Raw genomic sequence first — 26,377 nt, forward strand, 5'->3', positions numbered from 1 at the left:
ACAAATCCATATATATATATATATATATATATATATATATATATATATATATTATATAAATTTTTGTGCCAGGTCACTACATGGCTGTTGTTTTAATCTTGTCATGTTACATAAATAATAGCAATGACTTGAAGCTTTGCAATTTAATATGAGTAGATTGGGTGTTTTATGACATCGGGACGAGTACGTTCATTCTCAGAATGCCAGTTTCTTTCTCACTGTTGCAGCTTTTGGAACTGTGATAATATGTGACTTCTCAAAGTTGGCATTACTGGGAAAATTACAAACTACTAAACAAAATGATATTAGGAAATAATTTTTGAGTCTTCTGGTTGGGGATCACTTTGTCAATTATGTCAACCGAAGTAGATATTTGTAATTTGACTTGCGGTGTGTGATTTTTTATTGACTTGTTCCTACCTGAATCTTATAAGTTCCTTTCTTAAAATTTAATCAGCTAATCTGACTATTCTGACTGTAATTAGATGCTACCAAGATTAGGAAATATTGTCTGAGTTGTTTTCTGCTTAGTATGGGAGGTTTTTCTCCATCATTATGGGCAAAAATCTTGTACAGTTGAGCAAACAAATCGCGGAGTATTAATAAGTTGCTTTCTTTGTGATGATTGCAGGTTCATGCTATACTGAAGGAACTGATTCACAAGGCAATCAGTGAGACTGCGGCAAGTTCCCTTTCGTTTCTAGTTACTTTTTGAAGTTGATGATACATAAATTGTTATAATTATTATTCTGGTGTGTTAAGGGTCTAACAATTGGACGCATGCTTCTTATCTGTGCAGGAGCTAAAGCAGTACCCCTCCCTACGAGTAGAGGTCAGCAATGCAGCTGTTGAATCACTAGAAAGGATGAGGGATGAAAGCAAAAAAGCAACTCTTCAGCTGGTTGAAATGGAGTGTAGTTACCTGACCGTAGATTTCTTCCGAAAGCTTCCTCAAGATATTGAGAAGGGAGGGAATCCGACACATTCTATTTTTGACCGTTATAATGATTCCTATCTTCGAAGGATAGGTAAGTTGTGAACTTCCAAACTCTTCTTAATTCTTTGATTCTCCAAAGTATTTTGATAAATGCATTAAAAATTTTCTGCTAATTACTCGTACAATAGTCACGTAAGATTTTTCCCTTGCAACGTTTTTTGGGGTTATCCTCTTAAGTGCCATTTGTGAACAGGGTCAAATGTCTTGTCTTATGTCAATATGGTTTGTGCAACTTTGAGGAATTCAATTCCGAAGTCTGTAGTTTATGGTCAAGTACGGGAGGCCAAACGCAGCTTGCTTGATCATTTCTTCACTGATTTAGGCAAGAAGGAGGTGAGGCTCTGCCTTATTTGTTAATCTAACTGAAACTCTTTTCTAGGTGAGAGGAGTGCAGCAATGGTACGACTTAAAACGGATAATAATGTTCACATAGCGCCCCCCCTTTTTCTTTTGCAGGGGAAACAGCTAGGTACTTTGTTGGATGAGGATCCAGCAATTATGCAGCGTCGTCTCTCTCTGGCAAAGAGACTTGAGTTATACAGAGCTGCTCAAGCTGAGATTGATTCAGTAGCATGGTCTAAGTAAACACAACTACACAAACTTCCATTTTTCATCACTTCTCGTTCACCACGATTTGCGTATAGAGATAGGTGACCAGTGATTCTTTGCCTCGATTTGTATTTCTTATTGTAGTAGTTATAAGTAGTGATTAGGTTAAAACTGCTGCTTGCGTAGCTAGTCTCATCGACAGTACTAAAAGCCAAGTGTATGGACTTGATATTGCTATTACATAGTAAACATCTTTGCTTGTAGAGTATATATTGAATGTGATGTGTTGCCATTTCATACACATTTTGACAGGATCAATGCGTCTTATAATAGCAAATCACATCTGATTGATTTTGTGCGACCTTTCCTCTTTTGTTCACTCTGATTACTAAAGCCATTATATTGTACGAAGCTCAGTTGGTCGAACTCAGTTTAGTTCCAGTCGACTTAATACTATTTGCAGAATGTAGTTAGGAACATAAGCCTTGTGGTGGCTTCTGCTTTGCGGGTTTTTGGTGTTTAGCCATCTCCAAGGGTGTGTTCGGGGCGTAAGCAAAATGTATTGGTATGAAAACATTTTTATAGAAACGAAAAAAAAATTAAATTGCTAGTTCACAAGGAAAGGATTGTCCAAATTCATAAAAGTCTAAATTTTCCTCAGCGCCCACTAATGTGAGACTTAACATCCCGCCTCATGTCCAACACTGCACATTTGGTGCGTGGATAATTCAATATGGATGTCCTTCACTTCTGAGTATCAAAATAATATTTCCAGCTGATAATTGAAAAAAGTGGAATGGATTTGACTCTATTACTGTTTCACCAACCATAAAAACACTTTTGCAAAATTAACCTTGAAATTGATTTTGAGCTAACTTACATTTTGAAAAGTAGCTCATAGGGAGGATTTTCGAAGTCCATACAAGGAGTTCAAAAATTTTCCTCATCCCACTGTTGTGAAACTTAACAGGGGTGGGGGTGTGAGGTGGCGGGGAAGAAGGCTACACTGAGGACGACACAATCAATATGGAATGTTTTTTTTTCAGTCTGCCTTCCTGCATTTTTCAGCAGTATATAATCTGTATACTACCAAACCACACTTCTTCTCAATTAGCAACAGATATTTAAAAATTATAATCAAAGAAAATTTTGGAGTTCCAAATGTTTGTATAACTTAATTGAAGAGAGGTATTCCATAAGTCTCAATTTATATGACACTCTTTTTCATTTTGCACGGGTATAAACTCTAAGCAGAAACTCAGAATGTATACGAGTATATCATCGGAAGATATCTAGATCAGATGCAAATACACTTCCGCTAGAGGTGTCAAAAGAATAATTTTGCTTCGTATACAAAGTAATGAAATCAATGAGTAGTAGCATTTGAGGAAAAAATGGAATAATTGTCACTGGTGAACTAAACAGTGAATACTGCTCCTTAATGCCAAAAAGTATGTGATCAAACAAATCTGCACTAAAAAAAAACTCATCAGAAGGACCATCTTTTTCCTCAGGTTGCAGAGGGTTGGATAGGACTAACAGCAATATTTGTCTTCGTTTGAAAGAACTAACCTTCAAATCAAGTTGATGCTGCATAACAAAACGCAAACAATATCGAACTGTGAGTACTACCAGTGCTTTTAATCAACACCTCAGCAGTCTTAGCATGTGAGCAACAAAAAACGTGTACTCAGCTTGAACTGCCCATCCTTCTACAGTTATCTTGTGAAAGCTGTAAAACTACCTCAAGGAGTTATCTCTATGCTAGTTCCATTTGGATCAGAACTGGTAGACTGGGAACCTCAGTCTCTTATTACCCTGCAACATACAGCTTTGAAGGGCTGAGAAGTATATGGTCTCTTAAGCAAACTCATCGGCATTCTCAGAATTTGTTTGCGGTTCCTCCTACCCCTTATTAAAATGTTGAAAGTCTTCTCATCATCAGTCTTACAAGGGTGTCTCTGTATGTAATTATCACAGGATCCAGCATTCTCATTTGGAGCGTCACCCTTCTGTGATTGATTGTCCGACAAGGTAATGTACTCTGAAGCCAATGTGTTCATTGCTCTCACTTTTTCTGATCCAACCTCAGCTATATCATTCAAAGTTTCCATGGCATCTGGTGCTGGAAGATTTGCTTCTGCCTTAACCTCATCCCCAGAGATGAGATCAACAGGAAAGCTTGGTACCGGACTCGAGCGCTCAGAATTATCAGATGACTCTTTTGTGACTGAAACCAAAGTTGACTCAGTAATTGGTTCAACCACAGGTAGCGAGACAGAGAACTCTATTGGATGGCAGCCAGACCAAACTGAGCCAGGAACATAATCTGATGCTTTAGGAGTCATATTGCACTGCCAAGCATAATGATTGGGATGGAAAGCGCTGCTGCTTACTGGGAATGTAGTTGGAGGTAACATCTGGGGTTGAGAATAGGAAGGGTACATAAAGGGCAAACAGTGCATCATGTTTGGGGTGGGCGGAGGTGAATGATATGAGTGATGAGGGGAGGAGCACATTGGGTTGGGCAAAATAGTGGGTGTTCCTGGATGAACACTCATATTCATTGGCCAAAGACCTACTGGTGGTAGTCTTCCAGGACCAGAAGGGTGATTAATGTTCATAGGCAGTGGCACTATACGAGCAACGGCTGGGAATGGGCTGAAGGGTGCCGCTGATGCAGATAACTGTTTATTGGACAAATCTCGACTAATATCACTTGAATAAGATACTGAAGCTTTTACCTCTGGGTACTCCATCTCTTGTAACGTAACATTTGAATTACCATTTGAATCAAAATTGTCAGAAATACACATGTTGCAAGTGTTGACACCTTCCTCTTCCATTGGACTAACATCAACATGGCTGGATTGAACTGAAGGCATGACTGGACATGTGACATCTGAAATTTCACCACCTCCCAAATAACTCAAAGAAATTCCTTCTTTGTTGTCAGTAGCTACTGTTTCATCATTTATATTACCAGCATCATCTGCAATAAGATGCTGAACGTCCCCCAGCTTGATGGATTCTGCATTGCTTTTCATTAGCTCAAAATTTTGTTCCTCTCCATTGGCATCTTCTCCAAGTTCCAGAACTTCTGGACTATCAGGAACTTCGTCTTCAGAAAAGCTCTTCTGCAACATATACATGGTACCTGGTGGGGCAACTGCTACATCCTTGTAGGAAGGAGATATTCCTAAGCTTACTATGGAACTCCTCTTTGGCATTGGTCCAGCCTCTTTTACTGCACAGACTTGAATCTGCTCCGCTGAAGAACTTAATAACTCACCTCCGGTATTAGAGGTCAAAGCAACAACATCTCTGACAGACGATGTCACGGACTTGACCCGATACATGACAGCTTTGGCAACTCTTCGACCAAGTTTGGTACTGGGAAATGGACCCTTTGCTACATAGTAATCTGCATCATTACCATCTGATGTCTTTTTCTTTAAGACAAAATATCTACCAGCTTGATAGTTATTCTTCAATCTAGCATGGCCAACTTTAGAAATTGAGCCTTCATTCTGAAAATCAGTGACCTTGCTGATGGTTTGCCACCTCTGTCTTAGTTTTTGGCCATAAATACCAGCTGATCTTGGTTTCTGTACTGGCTGCCATCCATCATCTGCTTCTGCATAAGGTTCAGATAAGACAGCGCCATTAACACACTTCTCCAACGAAGTGTCTTCCACCAAGGGTTTAGGTTCAATGGGTTTGTTGTTCTCTGAAATTCTTCGGTCTGCATTCAGATTAGACATAACTACTATGTCAAAGGGTTCCTCATTCGTCTGGGAATCATTATCATCTTTGCAAATTAGTTTCTGATCATCTTGCTTCACTTCCAGGACATCTTTAAGAGTGTCAGAGTTTGCTGAGGCACAATTGGTCTGATCAGATTTTCCCTTTACCTGAGAAATAAAAGCATGAAGCATAAAGAGGGCAGAAGCATTACGGAGGCTTATGCTATGCAAGCCTCAAACTTCAAGCTAAATCTAATTTCACATAAATGTGGAACAAGCAAACGGTAAGAGTTCTTGAGACATAAAAAATAGCACACTGTAATATTTGAATTTCACAGCAACGTGTTTGCATTAACATAAAGCAGGAAGGCATACAGACCTTTGGAGCCTGAAACATATTTTGAAGCATGAAGCATCTACCTAGAACCAAAGTTTCCTTCTAAGCTAATTCAATCTTTTATCTGTAGGCTTGTGCTGGCATTATGGACGGTAGACCTTTCCAACAAAACAGCTCAAGCTAGACTTCGAATTTCACAGTTTAATCTATGACATCCTCCAGCCATTTCACTTACTCGAAGTTTAATATGATAATTATTGATAGTTGACGAAAATATTACAGTATTCGTTGAAAGTTTGATAGGGAAAATCATATCAAAATTTAAAATTTGAATAGTTAAATGAATTTGAGATTGAAAGATGTAAATGTTGCACAGTATAACCTTTTAGTAAGCTAGTGTTACAAATTTTTTGAAACGTCCTAAATGGAAAGATTGTTGTATAAATTATTTGCAATTTGCATTAACATTTTTCTTTGATAAAGAACATATTTGCATTAGCATATACAACTTTGTCCCAAATTACAATTACTTACCCCTTCCTGCAGATTAATATTTTGCAACATACAAGGAAAAAAACAAAATATAGAAACATCATGAGCATCCTGTACCTTTGAGGCAAAGCCTTTTCTTTTTGCTAAAATAGCATTTCTCCCTTTGGCATCAGAACCAGGATTGATATAGTCGAGCAAATCCGACACACTGTCCATCAAGATAGTATGTCATAACAAGATCAAAACCCAAGTGTTTCACTTATCAGTCTCTAGAGTAAAGCTCTGTCGAAGCATTCTTTTGAGAAGTTATTGTGCAAGTAAAGCAATTAAAAGATCTTCATGTAACATCTATAAGTTTTACATTAAAACATTGTCACTTCCTAAACAGATTCATAGTCAAACGACTTAGCTTCTCAAAATAAGCAAAATATACCACATAGAATGTCAATCTCATAACAAATTCAAATGTAAGTATGTGGATTGAAGGTGTTAAAGAAACATGAAGACAGGACCTAACTTAACCCCAACAGTTAGCTCATAAAGTGAGGATCATTCAAAATGATACAGAGGAACTACAACTCATATCCTCAATCAGTGAGATTCTAACATTCCCCTCCCTGGCACAACTGGAGCTAGACATCTGAAACGTGAATAACAAAACATGGGTCCAACATAGAGTAACCCAACATAAGATATGGGTCTAGCTTTTATACCATGTTTAAAAACTGGTCCTTGCTCTAACTAAATCCAAAAAGCAAGCTCATGACGTCAAAATTGACAGAGATCATATGAAGAGACTCATTGTATCTTCATTCAACCTGTGACTCTAACAATAAGACTCTGATTTAACAAAAGAACCAACAAACTTTAAGCATAAGTCAGAGGAAAGTAACACAGTAATGTCCTAAGAAATTTCAAAGGAGAAGGACAAAGGCAGCAGTCAAAGGGATGGCTAGCATAATGATCTCTTGAACAATGGGAACTCAAGCCCTCCAATTATCACATCAGCTAGCCATGTAATTAGATGTAAGACAAATTGAGACAAATTCTTCTTGGCTGATTATGCCTAACAGTATCCAATCCAAATAAATTCAAGAAATTAAAAGTGCTAATATACCTTAAATGGCCCTTGCTGGCTATTGATGCATCTGGCTTCCTAGTCCCATTTCGAGCAGCTTCTTGCTGTTCAAAAGCCTTGGACTCGAAATACTCAAGCCAAGCAGCAGCATCCTGCAGAATTCAGTAACAGTTGAGGTTAAAACAAGCAAGCCATAGAAATTGCCGTAAAGAACTTTTTCATATTTCAGCAGTCTCATCACTCATTAAATGTCAGAATATGAAAGAAAAAGATAGACACATAAAGACTAACTATTTGCATGAATACTTACAGTAGATGAAACTCTGAATACATATTTTTTAATTAAACTGGACTGCTGTCAGTATTATTTGTTAAATAAAAAAAGTAAAAGAAACAGACAAATACTCAAGTAGTAAAGTGACTGAAATTGTAATTCTTTATGCAGCACCACTCTGGGAAGAGAGCGCATTTGTTCGTGCCTGTATACATGTGCATGAGACAGAAGGTACCTGTGTGCGAAGGTCATCTGGACCAAGCTTCCTTTTGAGTATCTGCAAGGTTGTTTGCTCATGTTGAACACTCAAAGGATAAGCTTCCATCAAAGAGAGAGCAATTGCTATAGCATGGTAACTCGCAGCAGTCTGGCAGAGAAAGTGTAGCATATCAGAGAGATGCAGGCACGAATTTGATACTTTTTTCCCACGCACATTAGTTTGAACATGTCTAACTGTTGTATAAGAAAGACTTCCCCAGAAATTCTGGTTTGAGCACTACTAGGGATTTCACACGGTCATCAAGTTCAAAAATTTATAGCACCATGCTCTAAAGAGAGATTTATTTCAGTTATATGGCCAGAGACATGAAAATAAGTCGGACTGAAGAGGTTAATCAGGTCTCTTGACAGAACAAAATGACTTATTACAAATTCCATTACAGAAGAAACTAGTAACTGTCATCAGCTCAATCATAATTATCATCCCACAAGAAAAACTTCCATGATCACCCTTCTGTTAAGAATTAGGAATCGCTAATATGGTAAGAGTTCATTCCTTGTTTATATAGGAAATGTTTAGAATCTCTATACTGTGTAAATAGGAATTGCAATTAATAGAAATTGCTTCCCGTCCCATTTTAGGATTACTTGCTTACTTTGCTGTCTTTTGGGGGATTATTTGTATTTGTAAACACTATATAAACTCCAACATGCTAGAGGAACAATCGAGATATTCATTCCCATCATCTCTTCTTTTCTCATTCATCACACCTTTCCTTGTCAAGCTGTTGGGATGATGTGCTAGTAAATAGTACTGTCTTAAAATCACAAACATAGAACCGAAAGGCTGAAGTAAGCTCGTCTGTCAATGATAGCACTTGAAGCAAAAATAGAAAAGAAATGATGCACACTACTTGGAATATGAATGAATTTGAGTCCAGCACTGTTAGTCAGCATTTCCTGCTGATTTTGAGGTAGATAATTGATTACCCTGGAAACTCAAAAACCCTGGCACTATAGCAAACAAAGAGAACCGGAAAAAAATCTATTTCAAATAGAGATTGACACTGGAGACCTAAACCCTTCACTCAAGCCTACAAAATCACTTGAATGGCATGACTACTTATTTTTGCCATGGTCAAAGAAGCACACAATAGAAATTGGAAATGAAATAACAAATCATTCTTAAGGCACATCCTTTGAGAGGGAAATCATCCTCATTCTACCCTTTGGTAAATCAGCAAATTAATACATAGCTTGTAAAATAGGAAATAAGAAACTGCAGTGCGCCGATAAAAGCCAGTTTGTCCAGACATGCATGGATGTAAGCAGAAAGTTGTGAATGCTAAAACCAAAACAATATATACTCATAACATCAGTCAAAGAGAACCTGAATATGGTCAGGGCCGAGTAACCTTTGATTGCACTTCAGAGCTTTATGGAGATATCTGAGGGCAACATGCACATTACCAAGCCCTTCTTCCATCATAGCCACATTTATGTATGTTGCGGCAGTGTTTGGATGTGAGGGGCCACATGTGAGATGCAATTGATAAAGAGCTCGCTTTACATAACTGAATAATGGGAAGGTAAGTTGTCAATAAGGTATGAATAGAGCAGTTAAAATTACACCATAAACAATTGCAGAGTTAAACAGGATTAAGTTGAAAAGGTAAGGAGCAAATATGAGTGGTTTAGATTTTTAAATCATGGGGGCATAAAAAAGGTGCGCAGTTGGTTTTTTTTAGTTCATAGTAAAACTAAAGCTTGTCCTTCATAAGCTTACAAGGTCATTGTGTCAACTGCGCAAATTTGTTATTTGAATTGTCTCAAGATCATATTTACAGCAAGTTTTTTGAGCTATTATATCCATCCCCAAGCTGTTAACTATGCAAACTCATCATTTGAATTGTTTCTAAAGATCATTCTTTACCAAGTTTCAAGCTGTTATTTCCATACCCCAGACTCATTATTTTACCTTCCCACTATAAATTTTGGATCTAACTCAACCTCAGAAGGTAGCTCATTAAGGGAAGGTTGGTCAAGATCATATAAGGAGATAATAGTCATTTCCCACAATCAAAGTGGGACAACTTTAACGCCCCATAGTGTAACAAAGAATTGGGATGGGTCTGGTAACACATATCGTCACAATGTCACCAGCACAAAAATTTTAAAATACTTGGCCATCTTAGAGAACTACATACTTGAGAGCCAACTCTGTGTGTTGAAGTCGGTAATAGAAAACTGCAAGATCCCCGTAACTTTTCATGGTATCTGGGTGATCAAGCCCTAACTCTCTTTCATTGATGTCCAGGGCTTTCTGCTGATAGACAGTTGCCTGGCATTGAAACACTAGTATTAACATACTAGAAAGTATAAAAGGACAAAAGGCCACATATTTCAAATATACAGGAAAAATCAAAATTTTGCAGAAACCCTAAGCTAATGAGTCTTGAAGAATACCTGATTAAAATCACCGCTGTGATACAAAACAACAGCTAAAAGGCTATATGCTCCAGCTGTCATTCTATGGTAGGGACCACATACTGCAACAAGCTTAGCAAGAGCCTGAAAGCACCATAAATTGCACTATTGACCAAATGGTGTACAAAAATTTAATAATTTGTTACCAAATGCATGCCTAAAGACAACAAGAAGCTATAGGAAATCGATGGTTTCAATATGAAGAAGGGAGAATGTAATGCAAAGAAACTTTCTTTATTTCTATTTTTAATATTAGTTACCTTAGTCCCATAGCTGACAGCATCTTCGAGTTTACCCTTATCCAGAGCCGTCTTTGATGATTCCAAAAGCTGTCGCCCATCTGCAGAAGAGCAAACAGCTTGCTGCAGAGTATAAAACACACAGATCCAACGGAAAGTGGGAAAAAATTAGTGACTCAAAAAAAATGCATGGGTGACTCTAATTATCACATATGATAGCAGGGTTTGCATTGTCACCTTATGCACAGGTACTAGGCTGACAATGTCTTCCTTTCTAAAAGGATTTGGAGAATTCACATCATAATCTCTTGGAACAAGTTCGATTCCCACCTAAAATAGACAAAATATACTCTTCATTGCTCTTTTCCGTTCAATATTACAATATACGAAACAAGATCGTGTACCCAAAAAATAATATACACCAAGATCGTGGAATGATGAATCAAATGAATATCGAATCACTGAGGCTATGCACCAATCACTAAATCGACAACATAAGTGACATACAACTATTATATGCCTATTTGCATTGATCTAAAAACAGGTCAAGCTAGTCAATAGTTCTTTGGTTCTATCACCAATTTAACGAAAACAATTTTCAAGTATTCTAATTGGCTTCTTGATACATGTTACTAATAATGTCGACATAGTCAAGATGTCGAGTCAATTGGGATCCCTAGAATAAGTTTGGTATTTCTTGGAAAAGAAAAGGCATATATTCCTTTATCATTAAATCATTTCATATAATTCTATGTATCTACTGATGCATCAAATGTGACCACATAATTATACATGTTGGACATATAATGACAGACGAAATAAAGAGTATTCCTGCTTTTCCGTGCTTTGATAAAAAACCTGGAGTTCGTCACTGCTTCCTTTTATTTCACTTGGACAATATTTATCATTCCGAACACAAATTGATGCATGCATACTGCCAGGATTATGTTTATTCCTAATTGACCAAGATTTTTTTTTGTAATACCTTATGGCATAAACCTCGAAGAATTGTGATTTTCCTCACATCCTTGTAATTTAAAATGCCAGTCTCCCATTCATATCGATTCTTTAAAAATAACTCCAGCCATCTCCACACAAGTGGGTCTATGCCATGGGGTTCATTTTGTTCATCATTTTCAGGAAACCCAAGCATCATGTTTAATGTAGCAGCAATTACTGCAGCCAGATCCTCTATCTCAACGACCGAAGCAATAACAGCTTGCAGAATATGCTTAAAAGCTCTTATTATCATCTCGTGTATACATAGAGATTGCACATGAGATAATTTGTCTGAAAGTTTTATCTGCCAAAAAGAGAATACATAGAAAGGGTTCATACGAAAAAATGATCAGCATAATATTTTCTCACAGTTGCAACTGTATTCATTCATAATGACCTCCTACCAGATCAATGTAGAGGCAACATGTAGGAGATGAAAAATGTGAAGTTAGAAGTTCAGATTATTTTGGGATACTTTCCATAGTACTTAGCAGTAACAAACTTGCAACGTTATCATACGAGAATCTAGTGGTGCTTTAATTTCTTATGCATAGTAGTATTATGATTGGGACACCAATATAGGTTTTTAAATAGCATGACAGTGCGGACATTTAAGAGTACATGATAATAAAAGAAGAAAGCTTACACAAATAAAGGTTCTTTATGGACGGCGAAAAAACAAATTTCTCAGTAGATAGTAAATTAAATTTAAAAAATGGACTGTGCTTTTTTTCTTGGCAAATGAGGGGGAAAAAAGAATATCATAGGGACGCTATAGATATACAAGAAATTCCTAAGGGTATAAAAATCAAAATGATCACGAAGACTTACAATGTGTCCAAGAGAACGCATTCGCAGACCTCTGGTATGCATGAAATCAGTTAAGGTTCGACCATCAACTGGGGAGAGTTCCAGAGATCCAAAATCTGCAACCTGTAATACATTTATCAATTAAGACACAGTTAAGAGACCAATTTTTTTATTTATAATTCATCTCTATACAGTAATTAACTACGGTTACCAGTTTTGGAAGGGCAACTTCATTGTAGTACTTCTGTGACATATCAATCAGCTCTTCCACAGACTATCAAAGCAAGGAGGATGTTAGAAAATGGATTTCAACTAAATCTATCTTGTACCCTGTCACTGAACATTATTTGATGAAGTGACCTGTCAATAAATAATAAAGACTTGCTAGTTGCCACCTTAACGTGAAGTCCGGTCTCCGACTCTTTCAGACGAGTAAAACCATCATCCGACAACAATGACTTCAGTATGAGCTGATTTTGATTGGCATCACTCTCACGTTGAGAATCCTCTGATGGAATGACATCTTCTTCGGATCTCCCATCTACACTATCTGCGACAGGTTTGAAGCTTTCAGACTGGAGTTCGTTCTGCTTTCTGTTCTTAAGGGATTTCAGATGTATTCCAAGTCCCTCAACCTTGATCTCATCTTTTGTCTTCATTGTATGAGGTTTTTTATCTTTCTCTGATTTCTTTAGATCCCGTAAGTGTTGTATCCAGCAAGCTCCAAGTTCCCATCTGATAAAAGAGTCACCTTCTATATTCTGATCTTGAAGCTTGATAAGACTCTCTTCTAGGATTCTCTTCACAAATGCCCGAGAGGAACTGATCTCTTCAGATTTTGAGGGTTTTGAATGCATTACCTTGTTGTCATCTTTCGCATGAAGCAAATACCTTAAACTGCAAGATATAGTGTTTAAGCAGGATGCATAGATAATAAAAGACTTGAGGAGATCAAGGGAAACACAGCCCCACTAGAAAACTATCCTAGAAATATCAGAATCAGTAGTTGGTTTATCATCAGACTGCAAAAAGTTAGAAAATAACGATAATGAACCTTTCGTAAAGGACAAATTAACTGATAGGGACTAGGAGGTTGTAAACATCCAAGATGATACAGGAGAATTTAGAAAATTCAGGGATCTTGCATAACATTTTCCATGTTTTCAGAAGTTCTAGAAGCTCCTAAATTTTAACCACCACCACTACCCCCCCCCCCCTCTATTTTTTTTCTTTCTTTGTTCTTGTGGTATCAAGATTCTTTTCAATATCAATATATACTTTTGCATCAGATAATATCAGTATAATAATTTCTTTGATCACTTTTAGCATTTCTGAGGGCATATCTTTGACATACATGTTTAGCAATCAGAATGAGGTGAACTTCTGACATGTCATCTCGGAATTAGTTCCTAGTTGAATTCATTTTCTCCATAACAATTTTTTCCTCCTACAAGTCTCTTCTTTAAATGCTGAACCAAATTGAGCATACAGAGTTAATGAAATTTATAGTTCTTTCTGCAAGTAAGTCATAAAATAAGTTTATTGTTTGGTTTAACTTAACATGGAAAAGAATGAAAGAAAAACCTATATCTTTTGTTTCATGAAACTACCATGGAAGATAAACTAACATGTACTTATTTTGGCTCTGTAATGCATACTTACTAGAAAATTCAACGTACGTCTTATGAGAAAACATGCAATACCTGTTGATATTAAGCGCATTTGCACCACCATCAGGCTGATCAGCAAGTTCAATGCTTTCCGATGGAAATCCCACTTTGTCACTCTCTTTCCCTTGAACTTTTACAGTCGCAATATAACCACAATGCCTTACATTCAAAACACCTAAAGTGGCAATATCCTGAACTCAAAGTCCAGCAATTTTCATTTAAACAAAATGCAAAACTTCAGACAGTAAGTAGTAGATCAACATCATTCTCTTTAGTATTTACTTACATGGGCAGCAGTATTTTCATCAGCAGTAATCCCCTTGAGTAGATGCCTTTCAATCAGATTTTTCTTAGCTATTCCGGTTGTTTGACATCCATCAATTTTGGTATCGATTTTGCAGCTACCATCCGCCACATCTTTGGTGACAAATATGCTCAAGTCCCCAACTCTCTCATTATAAATGATTTCTCTGTTTGCATCAGAATGAGCTGGTTTAACTTTCTCCATTATATGTCGCACAGCTGAGATGGCCCGAGAAATTGCAACATCAACAAATAAACTATGAAGAAGAAAAGCCCTTCTATCTCGAACCTGCCTCTCCTCTGTTGTCTTACAAGGCATATATGCAATAAACAAAAGTTCACTTGCATAAGGTAATAAATCACTTTTTCCATCTCGGCCTAGACCACCTCCATTTCCTCCCCACTTGTCATCCTCCACAGGCAGAGATGGAAAGATTGACGGCATCTGTGCAGCCACAGGGGGAACAAGCCATGTGTTGGCTCTGAGACCATAAGGAAGATTCCCAAACTGTAGCAAAAAGAAAAAAAAATTACATCCTTTGTGTACATGAGTCTCAAAAGGAAGAGGATATCTTTTTCACTATAAGCACTCGTTTTAGAATTTAACGTGGCCAAAAATATTGACGGCACCTTGTTACGCTCCAGAAATCCTTTCATGAGTTCATTGTAGGCCTGAAAAAGAGGAATCATCTATGCTAAGAGTTCAGTGAGTACATACCCTGGCAAGCAATTGCTCACACTTAATCTGAAGAAGAAAAAAAATCTACAGAACTTACATTGTCAAATGCTCTGCTTAGTTGTCTCAACAAATCTACAAGATTGTGACAAAGTATCCCATGCTTTCCAGTGTTATGAAAACCTTTTCTGCAAGCTTCAACCAAAACCAACTTCCCGTTGAAGAGTTTCACCTGCAAACAGTTAGAGATGCTCATTAATAGATTATTTCATGGTTAAACCACATCTAAAATTTTACATCAAAATACATCTGAAACTGCATTAGTCAAATTATTGGAACCAGGCACAAGAAAGAAGCTAGTTGGAGAGAGGCTTACTTCAAGTGAGAAAAGATAATCATTTGGTAGAACTTCATCAACCTTTCTTGTTTCCCTTCTTATAACTGCAATAAATATGGTTAATTTAGTTAGTGCACAGCTATATAGCAAGAATCTGCACCTATGATGATGAGAAATGAACCCCCCTCCCTAAGAGAAAATGATGAAAGGCAGATCTTAAAAGGGATAATTTGGCATCTAAGTTGTTTCTTATATCCTTTCTCAAGATGTATTTGATGCTACGAAAAGAAACTTGGTGTCAATTGGTATTGCTCATTACACAATCTAATCTTGGTTGAGTTCTAAAGATTAAGGAACATTTGTAAAGTTACTGGAATTAAGTTGTTAGAGATTTGTCAAAGAGAACATACTGAACTTATGATATGAAGGAAAAAGAATATAAACACCAACTGGGATGCGATGAGTCACACACACACAAATAAGATGAAGCTGATTAACATATTCTCATCAGTAAAGACAGATGGTGTATCTTCACATCAGACCTTTATTTGCATTATATTTTTAGCTTTAGGCATTAAATTGCATACCAAAGACAAAGATTGATCTTTTCTACTTTTAGTTATGTCATATTGATTAGGTAATTATTTCTTTTCTATTAATATTTCTACATTTTTTTAGGTGAAACTGCTCAAAAACATAGAGTAAAAAGAATAATTTGCATACACCACGAATAAAATACATGCTCACTTAACAATAATAATAGAAGAGGAATGCATGCACCCAATGTTTATACCAAGATAATTAATTTAATCCTAGGAGTCAATATTAAGTAATTACAAAAGGCTTGTTAATATGATATCATCCAACATTTTTAGCAAAAATATATTTTTTATAGTGGTTAAACATTCATTTTCATGGTTTATGATTCAAAATTCATTTGGTTTTTTTGTTCATCACGAAATTTAATACGTATCTTAATTCTCAAAGTAGTTTAGTCTATTATTTGAAATTCTCTTCAATTTTTATTTAACTTGAGCATTGTTACAACAACATACACGGTGGGGTCTGAGACGAGTAAAGTGTACTCACACCTTATCCTTACCTTGGAGATAGAGAGACTGTTTCGATAAACCCTCAGCTCAAGGAACAACAATCAAAAGCAGTCCAAAAAGAAGTAATGAAATTGAAAGCATAAAAAACATTTCTCAGTTACGCATTGTGTTAACTATGCATAACTGAGAAAAATGTAAGGTAAATAAGTACTGTACATTCCTTAGTTGGATGTGTACATTTTTTATGGATATATTGTTTTCATTTATGAAGTTAATTTGGAATTCCATTTTCATGAATGATTTGTTCATGCAATTCAAGACAAACTGGGAAGTAATACTTACTCCCATTAACCAAAGGAAGAAAAAAAAAACAATCTCTTTACTTTTTTACGAGTTAATATCTTTTTAGAATGTAAAAATAATGAAACAAAAGTTAGCTCCTCAAATATAATTTTTATGTCCAAATTTATGTATCAACCTTTTCTTTTTACTCCACATCAAAAAAAAATGAATGTCACTTTTCAACAATAAAAATTAATTCAATTTTAAAATTCTCTTTTATCCTTAATAAATATTTATAAGCATACAAATATCCAACATTTGTTTTACACCTTGAATTTCACATATTTTTTTAAATTTCACACTCCTTTTTTAGTTTTACTTATCATATTTTTCTTCATGGAAATCAATTTAACTAATCTTCAAATTGTATTACTATAATTTTTAAATTTTAAATTCAGATATTGAAAAACTATGAAACATTACACAAGTTTCTATATTTCTCATATTAATTAATCTGATTAAAAAATATATATCTTAAAATTTATGTTAAAGTTGACACAGTTAAACTCAAAATTGAAATGTGAAAGTAAAAATCAAATCTAACATAATAAGAGAGAAAAAAAGAGCAAAATTAAGAAGCTTACACTGAAGAGGTGGTGTGAGATGAGAAAGTGAGAAGAATTCGTAGAAGCTACCAAGCTTCGGGCAGGAATTACTCATTTCTCCGTCTTCATCCACGGTCATCGCCGTCGCCGTCGCCGTCGCCGCCGCACCCTCCGGCGGTGAAGGAGATCGCTTATCCTTTCCATTTCTCCGCTGCTTACTCGATTTCTTAACGCTCTTCGATTCATTTGTAGCTTCAGAATTCTCGCCGGGGTCTCTAACAGACGGCCCAAAACACGTCGTACAGGCGACGATATCCAGCAATCGTTTAACGTGACTCGTCGCGCTCTCTTCGTCGTAGTCCTCTGCAAAAGAAATAATGTAAAAATGGTAGTGCAAATTTTCAGTACGGTGTCGTATGATATTTCACCTTCTATGAGTGTGAGGACGCATGGCTTCAAGGCGGAAATGTCCACCGTGTCCTTTAAACGTGGGCCCCTTACCTGTTCAAACAATAATTTATTTTATATTTTATAATGAATATTTTTAAAATAAAAATTTATATTTTAACACACTTAAATATAATAATTAAAATGAATCACCACAACTTTTCCAATACAAAAGGGAAAAAACGTAAGGAGATAAGTTTCTATTATTATTTAGATCAAAAAGAGAAATCAAGTTTAGAAAAACCTCCTTGCATAGTTGCATATACCTAATATAATTTATTTTAGAAAAAAATGTTCGACTGATATTTTTTATTATATATTCGTATGATTAAAAATAAGAAGGCAAAAAGGAAAAAAATTTGACATTGAAACTTAGTCCTAATTAGTTACCTCATGAGATAATGAAAAATTGGTGATATTACACGTTGCTGTGTTCACTGATAATAATCGACGAAAATCGATTATTCTATCGGTAGATATTCCCTGTCAAAGCAAAAAATATAAATAAATTATTTTCTTGAAATGTGTAATAAATGCTGTAAAAAAAATTACACCTAATTAATAAAAAGAGAAATATCGGAATTCAGCTCTAAATTGGGGCGAATTATTACTGACTATTCCAAATAATAGACGGTCTTAAAAATATCTGCTTTATTATTTAACTAATTAAATTTAACTATATTTCAAATTTAGTAATATGAATAAAATATATCATAATTTTTCGTTAAATTTAAGAGTGTTTTTAACACTTCAACTTTTTATGAAGAGTTTCATCCTTCTACGAAAGTCTGAAATCAACTGTTATGTCACGTGATATATAGAAGGTGTATCCAAGTTTAATTAATCAAGTAGATGATGTTTTTTAAGTCTGTCAATCATTCAGAGACAGAACAAGGTGTATCCAAGTTTAATTAATCAAATAGATGATGTTTTTAAGTCTGTCAACCATTCAGAGACAGAACAAGGTATATATAAGTTTAATTAATCAAATAGATGATATTTTTAAGTCTGTCAACCATTCAGAGACAGAACAAGGTGTATCTAAATTTAATTAATCAAGTAGATGATGTTTTTAAGTCTGTCAATCATTCAGTAACGAAACAAATGATTGCTCCAACTTTTAGAATCGTTTTCAATACTTCTCAAATTAATATATCAGTAAATGATTTTATGACCATTTATAAATTGAGTAGAAGAAACTTATAAATATATATATATATATATTAAAAAAAACTGTAAGCAATTTTATAAAAGACGATAAAATCAAATTGCCTATTTCCTTTAACATTTTAATAATATTTCTAATATTGAAAATTTAGCATTAATTGATTATAACCTTATCTTATAAAAATAATGACAAACCTTTAGAATAATATGAGTCTCATCCGGAAGATTTACTGTTATATCCATAGCAACGGGAATAACTGCAAAACAAAAAAAAATACCAAAAAAAATTAACAATATTAATTATAATTATATGTTTAGTCTTCCAAAATATAAAAATTAAAATTAGTAGCTCTTAAATAAAATTTAAAAAAAAAACCTTTTTCTTCTTTCTTCTTCTTGTCTCCTTTTATCTTGCCACGACCATTCTTGTTTGGTGCCATTTTTCCAACTAAACCTGAAATTACTTCAAATTTTCTAAATTTAAAATCATTAATTTTTTTCAGTTCACGTAAAAAAATAAATATCCAATAGCTATTTTTTTAAAAATATTTTAATTAAAATCAGTGAAAAAAAATAATAATATTTATACATGAAAGTAAAAATAGAAAATTACATATCAATCTCTCATAGCCAATGTGGAAACAAGGAAATTTAAAAAATAATTCAAAATTATAATAATAAAACAAATTCTAAATCACATTTGTCGGTACAAGAATATTACAAAAAAATATTTTTTTTTTTAAATTGCAACTAAGGGAATTCAATAGAAGAAACACCAATAACAAGTACAACAATATTTGAAGTGTATATTTGATAAGTTAACAATGTAATATGAGATGATAAAACTGTACGAAAATCTTATCCTTACCTTTATCTGACAGAAGAGATTGTTTTCGATAGACAGTCGACTCTGAGAATTATAATTAGTGTTTTCTACGTATTTTATATGATTATATGATGGGTTTAAGGGTTTTAAATTGAGAATGAATTGTCAACAAGTAGCTAGAATGAAGAAGAAGAGAAGAGAGGGTAGTTAAATTAGTGGGGATTTTAGTATATAGTGAGATATAAAAAGGATGATAAGAAATGAAGGGTGGAGATTTAAAACTCAGAAATTTTAATGGCTCTATATATCTGCATTACTTTTTTATTTTTAATTTAGAGGATATTTTTATATGTATTATTATATATCAAAAAGAAAAAAGATTCAAAATGGATTGTTATACACATAGATAGACTTTTTACCAATTTTTATAATGGACAAGAGTTGGAAATGTTTTTAATGTATTGTAAATAGGTTTAAAATGTCTTTTTTATATTTATTGTTAGGTCTAAAAATGTTTTTAATAGCAATTTAAAACTAAATCAAATTATATATGGATTTAAAATTCTCCGATTCTTTTTAAGCTCCATATTAACTATAATGGTAAGGCGTTTATTTGTAAAATTAAAAGTAAATAAATAATAGATACGAGTCTTTCATTTTTAATAGTTTAGAAATATTGTTATCAACGAAATTTTATATAAAAAAAGAGGTGGCCAATATAATTATTTATTTTTGGTACATACTGGAAAAAGTTATATTACTTTATGTTTGCTTCATAGTGTTTGTGCAAACAAGAAAATATATTAAAAATAAATTATTTATTTTAACTTGTTTAATTCATAAAATCAACACTACAATATATTTTATTTAGTTTTTAATTAATTCTTATTTTTAAGTTGAATGCATAAGCAATTGTTTAATTTATAAAATCAACACAAAAATATATTTTATTTAGTTTTTAATTAATTCTTATTTTTAAGTTGAATGTATAAACAATCTCTTAAACTTGACGCAATTATTGGGGTGTTATTTGGTTCATCATGGATAGGTGAGTTTTTGTTTGAGCTGTGTCAAGTCGAGTCTTCTAATAGAAGGATCAGATTTAGGTCTGGGCGAATAGATTAGTTTGAATTTTATTTAATAAAAAAATTATATTGTTTTATATACGAGTAAAACTATTTTTTATGTTTACTTTTTCATATTTGAATCACCTAAGTAAAAATTTTAATTCTGTCACGATATATCAATAAAAATTTAATATTTTTAATTCAAATCTCCCCTCATCTTCACTCTTGTTATAGGTAAATACCTAGCATAACTCTTTTCTCCATATCGAAACAACACGATAGAAGATTAAAAATCTCATATCAACTCCAATTTTTATAAAGAAAATAATAATTATACATTTCCCTAATTTTATCCTGTGAACTTCATATTCTTTTGACAACATATCTTTTTGATACTTTCCAAACTTTTTAAAATAGAGATGGTCATTATTTGGGATCCAAAATCTTATTAAAAAGAAGTGGAAAAAACGTGAATAGATTCTTGAACTTTGAAAAGTTCATTTATTTTGAATCATAAAAAATATCGAAATTATTCATATCGAATAGAATGAGTATTGACTACAATTATTTCCATGTATTATTAAAAAAATACTAAATTAATATTATACATTAGAATTGACAGTATAATTTTTTTTATTACATTTAAAAAGTGATATGTCAATTCAATACTATACAAGTAAAAATGGATGAAAAAAATACTTCATAATGAGACCTAATATATAATAATATTTCCAACCGATAATTTTATACTCTTTCTGTCAAGACATAATTTTTCACTTAATTTCGAACTTTTAACATTTCTTTAATGTATTTTTCAAAATATAAATTTATTTTATATTTAAAAATGATAATATCGTCACTCTATTAATTCTCTCTAAAAAATTATATCACATCAAATACTGAATAAATAAAAATAAATAAAGATTATGTGTAAATAACTTAATTGGCTTTAATAAATTATTTGTGAGGCGCACTATCAACATGAAATTAAATGGGGCGGTATCAGATTATGTTCTAGTACTTCTTTACTTGTCTAGAGATTGAACACTTGATAATTAGTTTTTTTTATATAAAAAAAAGTACATTAGTGTATATGTACTCAAATAAATTTAGAACTTAAAATTTATAATTATTATAATAACTTTTAAGTTATTATTATAATAATAATAAAATTTTTAATCAGATATTTAATAAATTTCACGATTATTGAATTATATAAATCTACGACTTGCTTGAACATAATGTCAATCTATCATTATTTGTTAATTGTGGTACTTTTGTCAAATTATTGGGAAATTAATTAGGGGGTTTATCTAACCTAGAAATGTCATGCATGAATCATTATGCAATCGAAAAAATATTGTAAAATAATTTGATTTTCTTTAGTTGGAACTCCACCAAAACTATATTCTAATTAAATAAATCATAAATGGAATTTGTTCAATAAGAAAGGTATGATTGGTGTGGGATAACCAATGAAATAATCATAAGAAGTTTTTTTTTAACTCTTTCTATTTTTGGCCCAAAGTGAAATACTACCCACATTTTCTTCCAATAATATATCAAAAAAAAAAAAAAAGAAATTTATATTAATAAAAAACTCGTTAACATTTTAGATTTGGAAAATATAATACCCCGTCTTCACAAACCCTTTAATCATAAAATAAGGGTTAAAAAAAAATTAAATTAGAGAAAATTGTATATAATAGCAAACTAATAACCTAAAATAAATGGAGTAGTTAGGGTTTGATTTAATTGTGTTCCATAGCAAACGTTTGTAAAAAATTGTCAGGCACCTCTCTCCCATATATCTCGCTCGCCACTCTCCTCCAATCTCTCGCTCGCTTCCTCACTTTTTATACAAACACAAGTGTATAAAAATTGTTTCTAATTGTATAAAGCAGAGAAAATTGTATAAATACATATATTTTTGTTCCCCTCTCTCCCCTCTTCCAGATCTCGCTCGCCACTCTCCCAAATCTCGCTCGCCACCCTCGCCTTTCTCACTTATACAAACAGAAGCGAAATGTATAAATTGTGTTTCTGATTGTATAAAGCGTGAGAAAAATGTATATACACATGCAAGTACATATATTTTCGTCATATACACTTATAATTATACAATAAAAATACTCCCCTGCCTAGTTTCTTTTGCCTTTCTCTCTTTCTCGTTTTATACGATTTTCAAATTGTATCTAATTTCTCTCTTTTTCGTTTTATACAATTCGATTTAATTGTATATTCCTTGTCAAGTCTCTTTTGTCTTTCTCTCTTTCTCATTTTATACAAATTCAAATTGTATATAATCGTTCTATACACTTATAATAATACAATTCGTTTTATACACTTCGTTTTTATATAGTTCTCTGCCCAAGTGTCTTTCTTTTTCTTGTTTTATACACTTCGTTTTATACAATTTGCTTCAACTGTATATGTATAGCGAATTATACAATTTCTATGTTTGCTAGGGAGCGCAATTATGCAAACTTTGCAATAGCATACAAATATGAATTTTTTATTTGCTATATGTGAAAGTTGCCAATTAAATTATTGCATATATTTTAAAAATGTCAAAAACTATTAAAAACAAGAGAGTTAGATACTTATTTAATGTCACATATATTATGTACCATAGATTGTTCGCACAAAGAAATGATTTATTACCTATACAAAATATATCCATACGATAACTTTAGACCAACTTTCAAACTTAATGAATCATTTATATCATTTTGCTATTTAGTCCACTTATGTTAGCAGTTTGTAAAAATTAATCAAGTGGTTAGTTAGTTAATTAGAATGTAGTTAGTTGTGGCTGTTAAATGAGCTGAAACTTACTCTGTATAAACAGATTACTGTCATATTACTAGCCCAGATAACAGCAAAATGGACACCGTCTCTTTGATGTTACTGTGCATATTCTGTTAGATGAACCGTGGAGAACTACAATGAATAATGCTAGCGCATACGCGTGCAAGTTGAGATCAGCAGAATTGAGGTACGAAGACGATGATATCAGCAAATTCAAGTAAAAGAAAAAACACAAAAGGTTCTAAAAGTAAAACTTACATCTTCATACCTGTTAGTCCTGCTATACTTCTTCTCTGTTACATCCCACAAGCCAACGTGCTCTACATTCCCGTTCACCAAACCTTTGTCTATGTTCATGGACTAATTAATGTGCATATTCTGTTAGGTGAACTACAATGACTAGCGCTAGAGGATACACTTGGTTACGTAAATTCATCTACAAAGAAAATTCAGATAAGTAGAATCGAGGTTTCAAGAACGATACAAAAAGAACTTTTGGAGATCAAACAGCTCGAGTTATCACAAGACATTCAAGATTGTATAACCATACATTGAAGCACTAACATCTCATCGAATAACAGAAATGTCAGCCAATCTTTTCCTGCAAATACAAGTACATATTAACAAAGAAAATTTACAGAATTTCAACATAAAACTTGGAAAAACAAGTAGATCATCGTAGCCAGATATTCGTACTCTATTTTACAGAGCTATGATCCAATTTCTTGAATCGTTTACAGAATTTGAACATAATATCCCAATTTCTACAAATGAATCAGCCACTTTTTTTTGTCATTAAGTAATTTGAACATAAAATTTGAACATCTAGGATCCCAAAACAGCCCAATTTCATCACCGACCCCCAATCTGTTATTGTTGAACAATTCAATGCACGAAAGAGCATAGTCATCGTTGCACAGCTTCCATAAGTAAACATGCTCACCTTCATACTTGTTAGGAGCATTATCCTCCGTTACATCCCACACTTGAACATACACCCCGCACCCGTTCACCAAAACTTTTGCCATGTCCAGTGTCCAGTATCGAATAATGTACTCAAACGTCTCGATATATGGAATCAAGAGGGCTCCTGCCTTAATCTCATAACTGGTGATCTTTATCTTGATCTGCCATGGGTTTTCCAGATCGATTTTTGGGGGAGGATATATATCTCTAATCTCAATTAGCTCTCGAGTCACTACGTATGGAGTGTTGTTACGCTTGCAAGCTTCTTCTTCTTCTTTTGATGGAAAGAAATTGTAAAAGAAGGTCTTCTTAAGGCTACGCAAAGGTTTTACAAGAGCATATACTTCCTTTTCACTCATTTTGTTGACGATCAACAATTTTAGTCGGAAATTGAAGAAGAAGAAGAAAAAAGAGGAAATTTATAGGATAAACAGAGGCCGTTACAAATGGCGGGGCATAACCACTTTTCAGTTTTCAGTTTTTGTTTTTGTTTTTTCCTTTTTTCGCTTTCACTTTTTCTAAATTATTTTTTTATGCTGGAACTAAATTATTTTTTTTAATCATCAACAATGTTATGGTTTGTATTAAATAAATAAGAATAATATTCAATATCATGAATTAGTAATGTTGAAACTACTTAGAGATTAGTTATGATTGAATTAACTTTTTTTTTTATCAACAACTGTACTGTATGTGTTAAATGAATAAAAATAGTTGTGAATACGATATATTAGAATTGAAATAGTAAATCTAGTTCTACTAACCTACAAGGTTCATTTCGGTCAAATATGTGTTGAATTTAGAATATAACACATATTATGGTCATCTCAATTTAGGTACTAAGATTTTTAAAACGGAAAAATATCATGTTTGTTTTTATATTTTTAAAAAAGCGTTATATTTATCATTCGTCATATTTTTTTTTATATATTTGATCATGTCATCCAACTTAAGACACATATTTTTCATCGGACTATTACATTTTACGTTAACCTTTTTATTATCTGATATTTTAATCTTGAATACCTAAAATTAGCTTTTCCGTCGTATCATCAAATCTAATGGTTGCATTATTTTTTATTTTTTCTTTTAAAAAATGACATTTTCTTTTGAGTCGAAACTCCTAGCTTTTTTAGTAAATTTCGTTGATTTTCTACATTTTATAAAAAAAAAAATTTCACTAGAGATACAATTTCAAACATGGTTGAGGTTGGATAAAATTGTTTAACTCAGAGTTTAAGAAATTTTGGATTCTAAAATCCTGCAAACTAGAAACATCTAACTTAAGTACAAGTCTTCTCACTTATTTCATGTTTAATTTGAAGTATAAATTATTTTTAAAATACATATTTGTTTCAATTTATTTATCCTGCAACCAAAAAAATAATAATAATAACAATAAGCTCTCTTAATTCTGCGGCAAATTATTGAGTGACAATTGAATTAATTTCATTGTATTCATAAGTAAACATGCTCACCTTCATACTTGTTAGGAGCATTATCCTCCGTTACATCCCATACTTGAACACACACCCCGCACCCGTTGATCACCAGAATTTTGGCCATGTCAAGTGTCTAATATCGAAGAATGTACTTAAACGTCTCGATATATGGAATGATCACCAGAATTTTGGCCATGTCAAGTGTCTAATATCGAAGAATGTACTTAAACGTCTCGATATATGGAATCAAGAGGGCTCCTGCCTCAACCTCATATATGACTGGTAAGCTTTAACTTGATCTGCCATGGGTTTTGTAGATCGATTTTGGGGGAGGATAAACATCCCTTATCTCTATTAATTCTCGAGTTACTACAAACGGAGTGTTGTTACGTTTACAAGTTTCTTCTTCTTTTGATGGAAAAAAATTGTAAAAGAAGGTCTTCTTAAGGCTAAGCAAAGGTCATACAAGAGGATATATCTTTTGATCAGACATTGAAGA

The 26,377-nt window shown here is 33.3% G+C and overlaps 3 protein-coding genes across 6 annotated transcripts in view; 1 reads left to right on the forward strand and 2 right to left on the reverse strand.

Moving 5' to 3' along the window:
• The window catches only part of LOC107020103 (dynamin-related protein 5A-like), an 11,665-nt gene extending 9,805 nt beyond the window's left edge, over positions 1-1,860 (forward strand). Inside the window, exons 13-16 of the mRNA XM_015220426.2 lie at positions 632-682; positions 800-1,028; positions 1,191-1,330; positions 1,454-1,860. Coding sequence (XP_015075912.1) covers positions 632-682; positions 800-1,028; positions 1,191-1,330; positions 1,454-1,582 — 549 coding nt within the window. The 3' untranslated portion in view covers positions 1,583-1,860. The remainder of the gene's footprint in view (positions 1-631; positions 683-799; positions 1,029-1,190; positions 1,331-1,453) is intronic.
• An 882-nt stretch (positions 1,861-2,742) lies between these two features.
• On the reverse strand, positions 2,743-19,815 carry LOC107020102 (protein TSS). 4 transcript variants are annotated; one of them, XR_001456793.2, is made up of 25 exons: positions 19,635-19,815; positions 19,143-19,220; positions 18,962-19,023; positions 17,990-18,082; positions 17,581-17,653; positions 17,192-17,515; positions 15,253-15,317; positions 14,977-15,108; positions 14,831-14,872; positions 14,184-14,708; positions 13,931-14,088; positions 12,623-13,124; positions 12,439-12,501; positions 12,249-12,350; positions 11,404-11,721; positions 10,656-10,748; positions 10,440-10,541; positions 10,159-10,263; positions 9,900-10,033; positions 9,083-9,266; positions 7,709-7,840; positions 7,239-7,351; positions 6,239-6,329; positions 3,119-5,460; positions 2,743-3,015 (listed from the first exon to the last, which is right to left on the reverse strand). XR_001456793.2 is itself a non-coding variant. In XM_015220422.2 (24 exons), exons 2-24 carry the CDS (start codon positions 19,204-19,206, stop codon positions 3,349-3,351), a joined length of 5,589 nt encoding a protein of 1,862 aa, XP_015075908.1. In that variant the 5' UTR covers positions 19,207-19,220; positions 19,635-19,815; the 3' UTR covers positions 2,743-3,348. The 4 variants fall into 4 exon arrangements, 3 of the variants coding, with proteins under 3 accessions (XP_015075908.1, XP_015075909.1, XP_015075910.1); XM_015220422.2 differs by having other exon boundaries at positions 2,743-5,460; XM_015220423.2 differs by having other exon boundaries at positions 2,743-5,460; positions 19,143-19,229.
• Positions 19,816-24,158: 4,343 nt separating this feature from the next.
• On the reverse strand, positions 24,159-24,801 carry LOC107019739. Its single transcript, XM_027916997.1, has one exon. It carries the CDS (start codon positions 24,793-24,795, stop codon positions 24,235-24,237), a length of 561 nt encoding a protein of 186 aa, XP_027772798.1. The 5' UTR covers positions 24,796-24,801; the 3' UTR covers positions 24,159-24,234.
• Between the last annotated feature and the right edge of the window lie 1,576 nt (positions 24,802-26,377).

The sequence above is a fragment of the Solanum pennellii genome, chromosome 5 (assembly GCF_001406875.1).
Source record: "Solanum pennellii chromosome 5, SPENNV200".
Lineage (NCBI taxonomy): Eukaryota > Viridiplantae > Streptophyta > Magnoliopsida > Solanales > Solanaceae > Solanum > Solanum pennellii.

Excerpts from the sequence above, each read along its gene's own strand:
- LOC107020102 (XM_015220422.2), bottom strand. The coding sequence starts at position 19,206 with ATGGCACCAAACAAGAATGGTCGTGGCAAGATAAAAGGAGACAAGAAG. Across the intron at positions 14,873-14,976 it reads TAAGCAGAGCATTTGACAAT|GCCTACAATGAACTCATGAA; the intron begins GTAAGTTCTGTA and ends CCTCTTTTTCAG. Across the intron at positions 13,125-13,930 it reads AATGCGCTTAATATCAACAG|TTTAAGGTATTTGCTTCATG; the intron begins GTATTGCATGTT and ends TATATCTTGCAG.
- LOC107019739 (XM_027916997.1), bottom strand. The coding sequence starts at position 24,795 with ATGAGTGAAAAGGAAGTATATGCTCTTGTAAAACCTTTGCGTAGCCTT.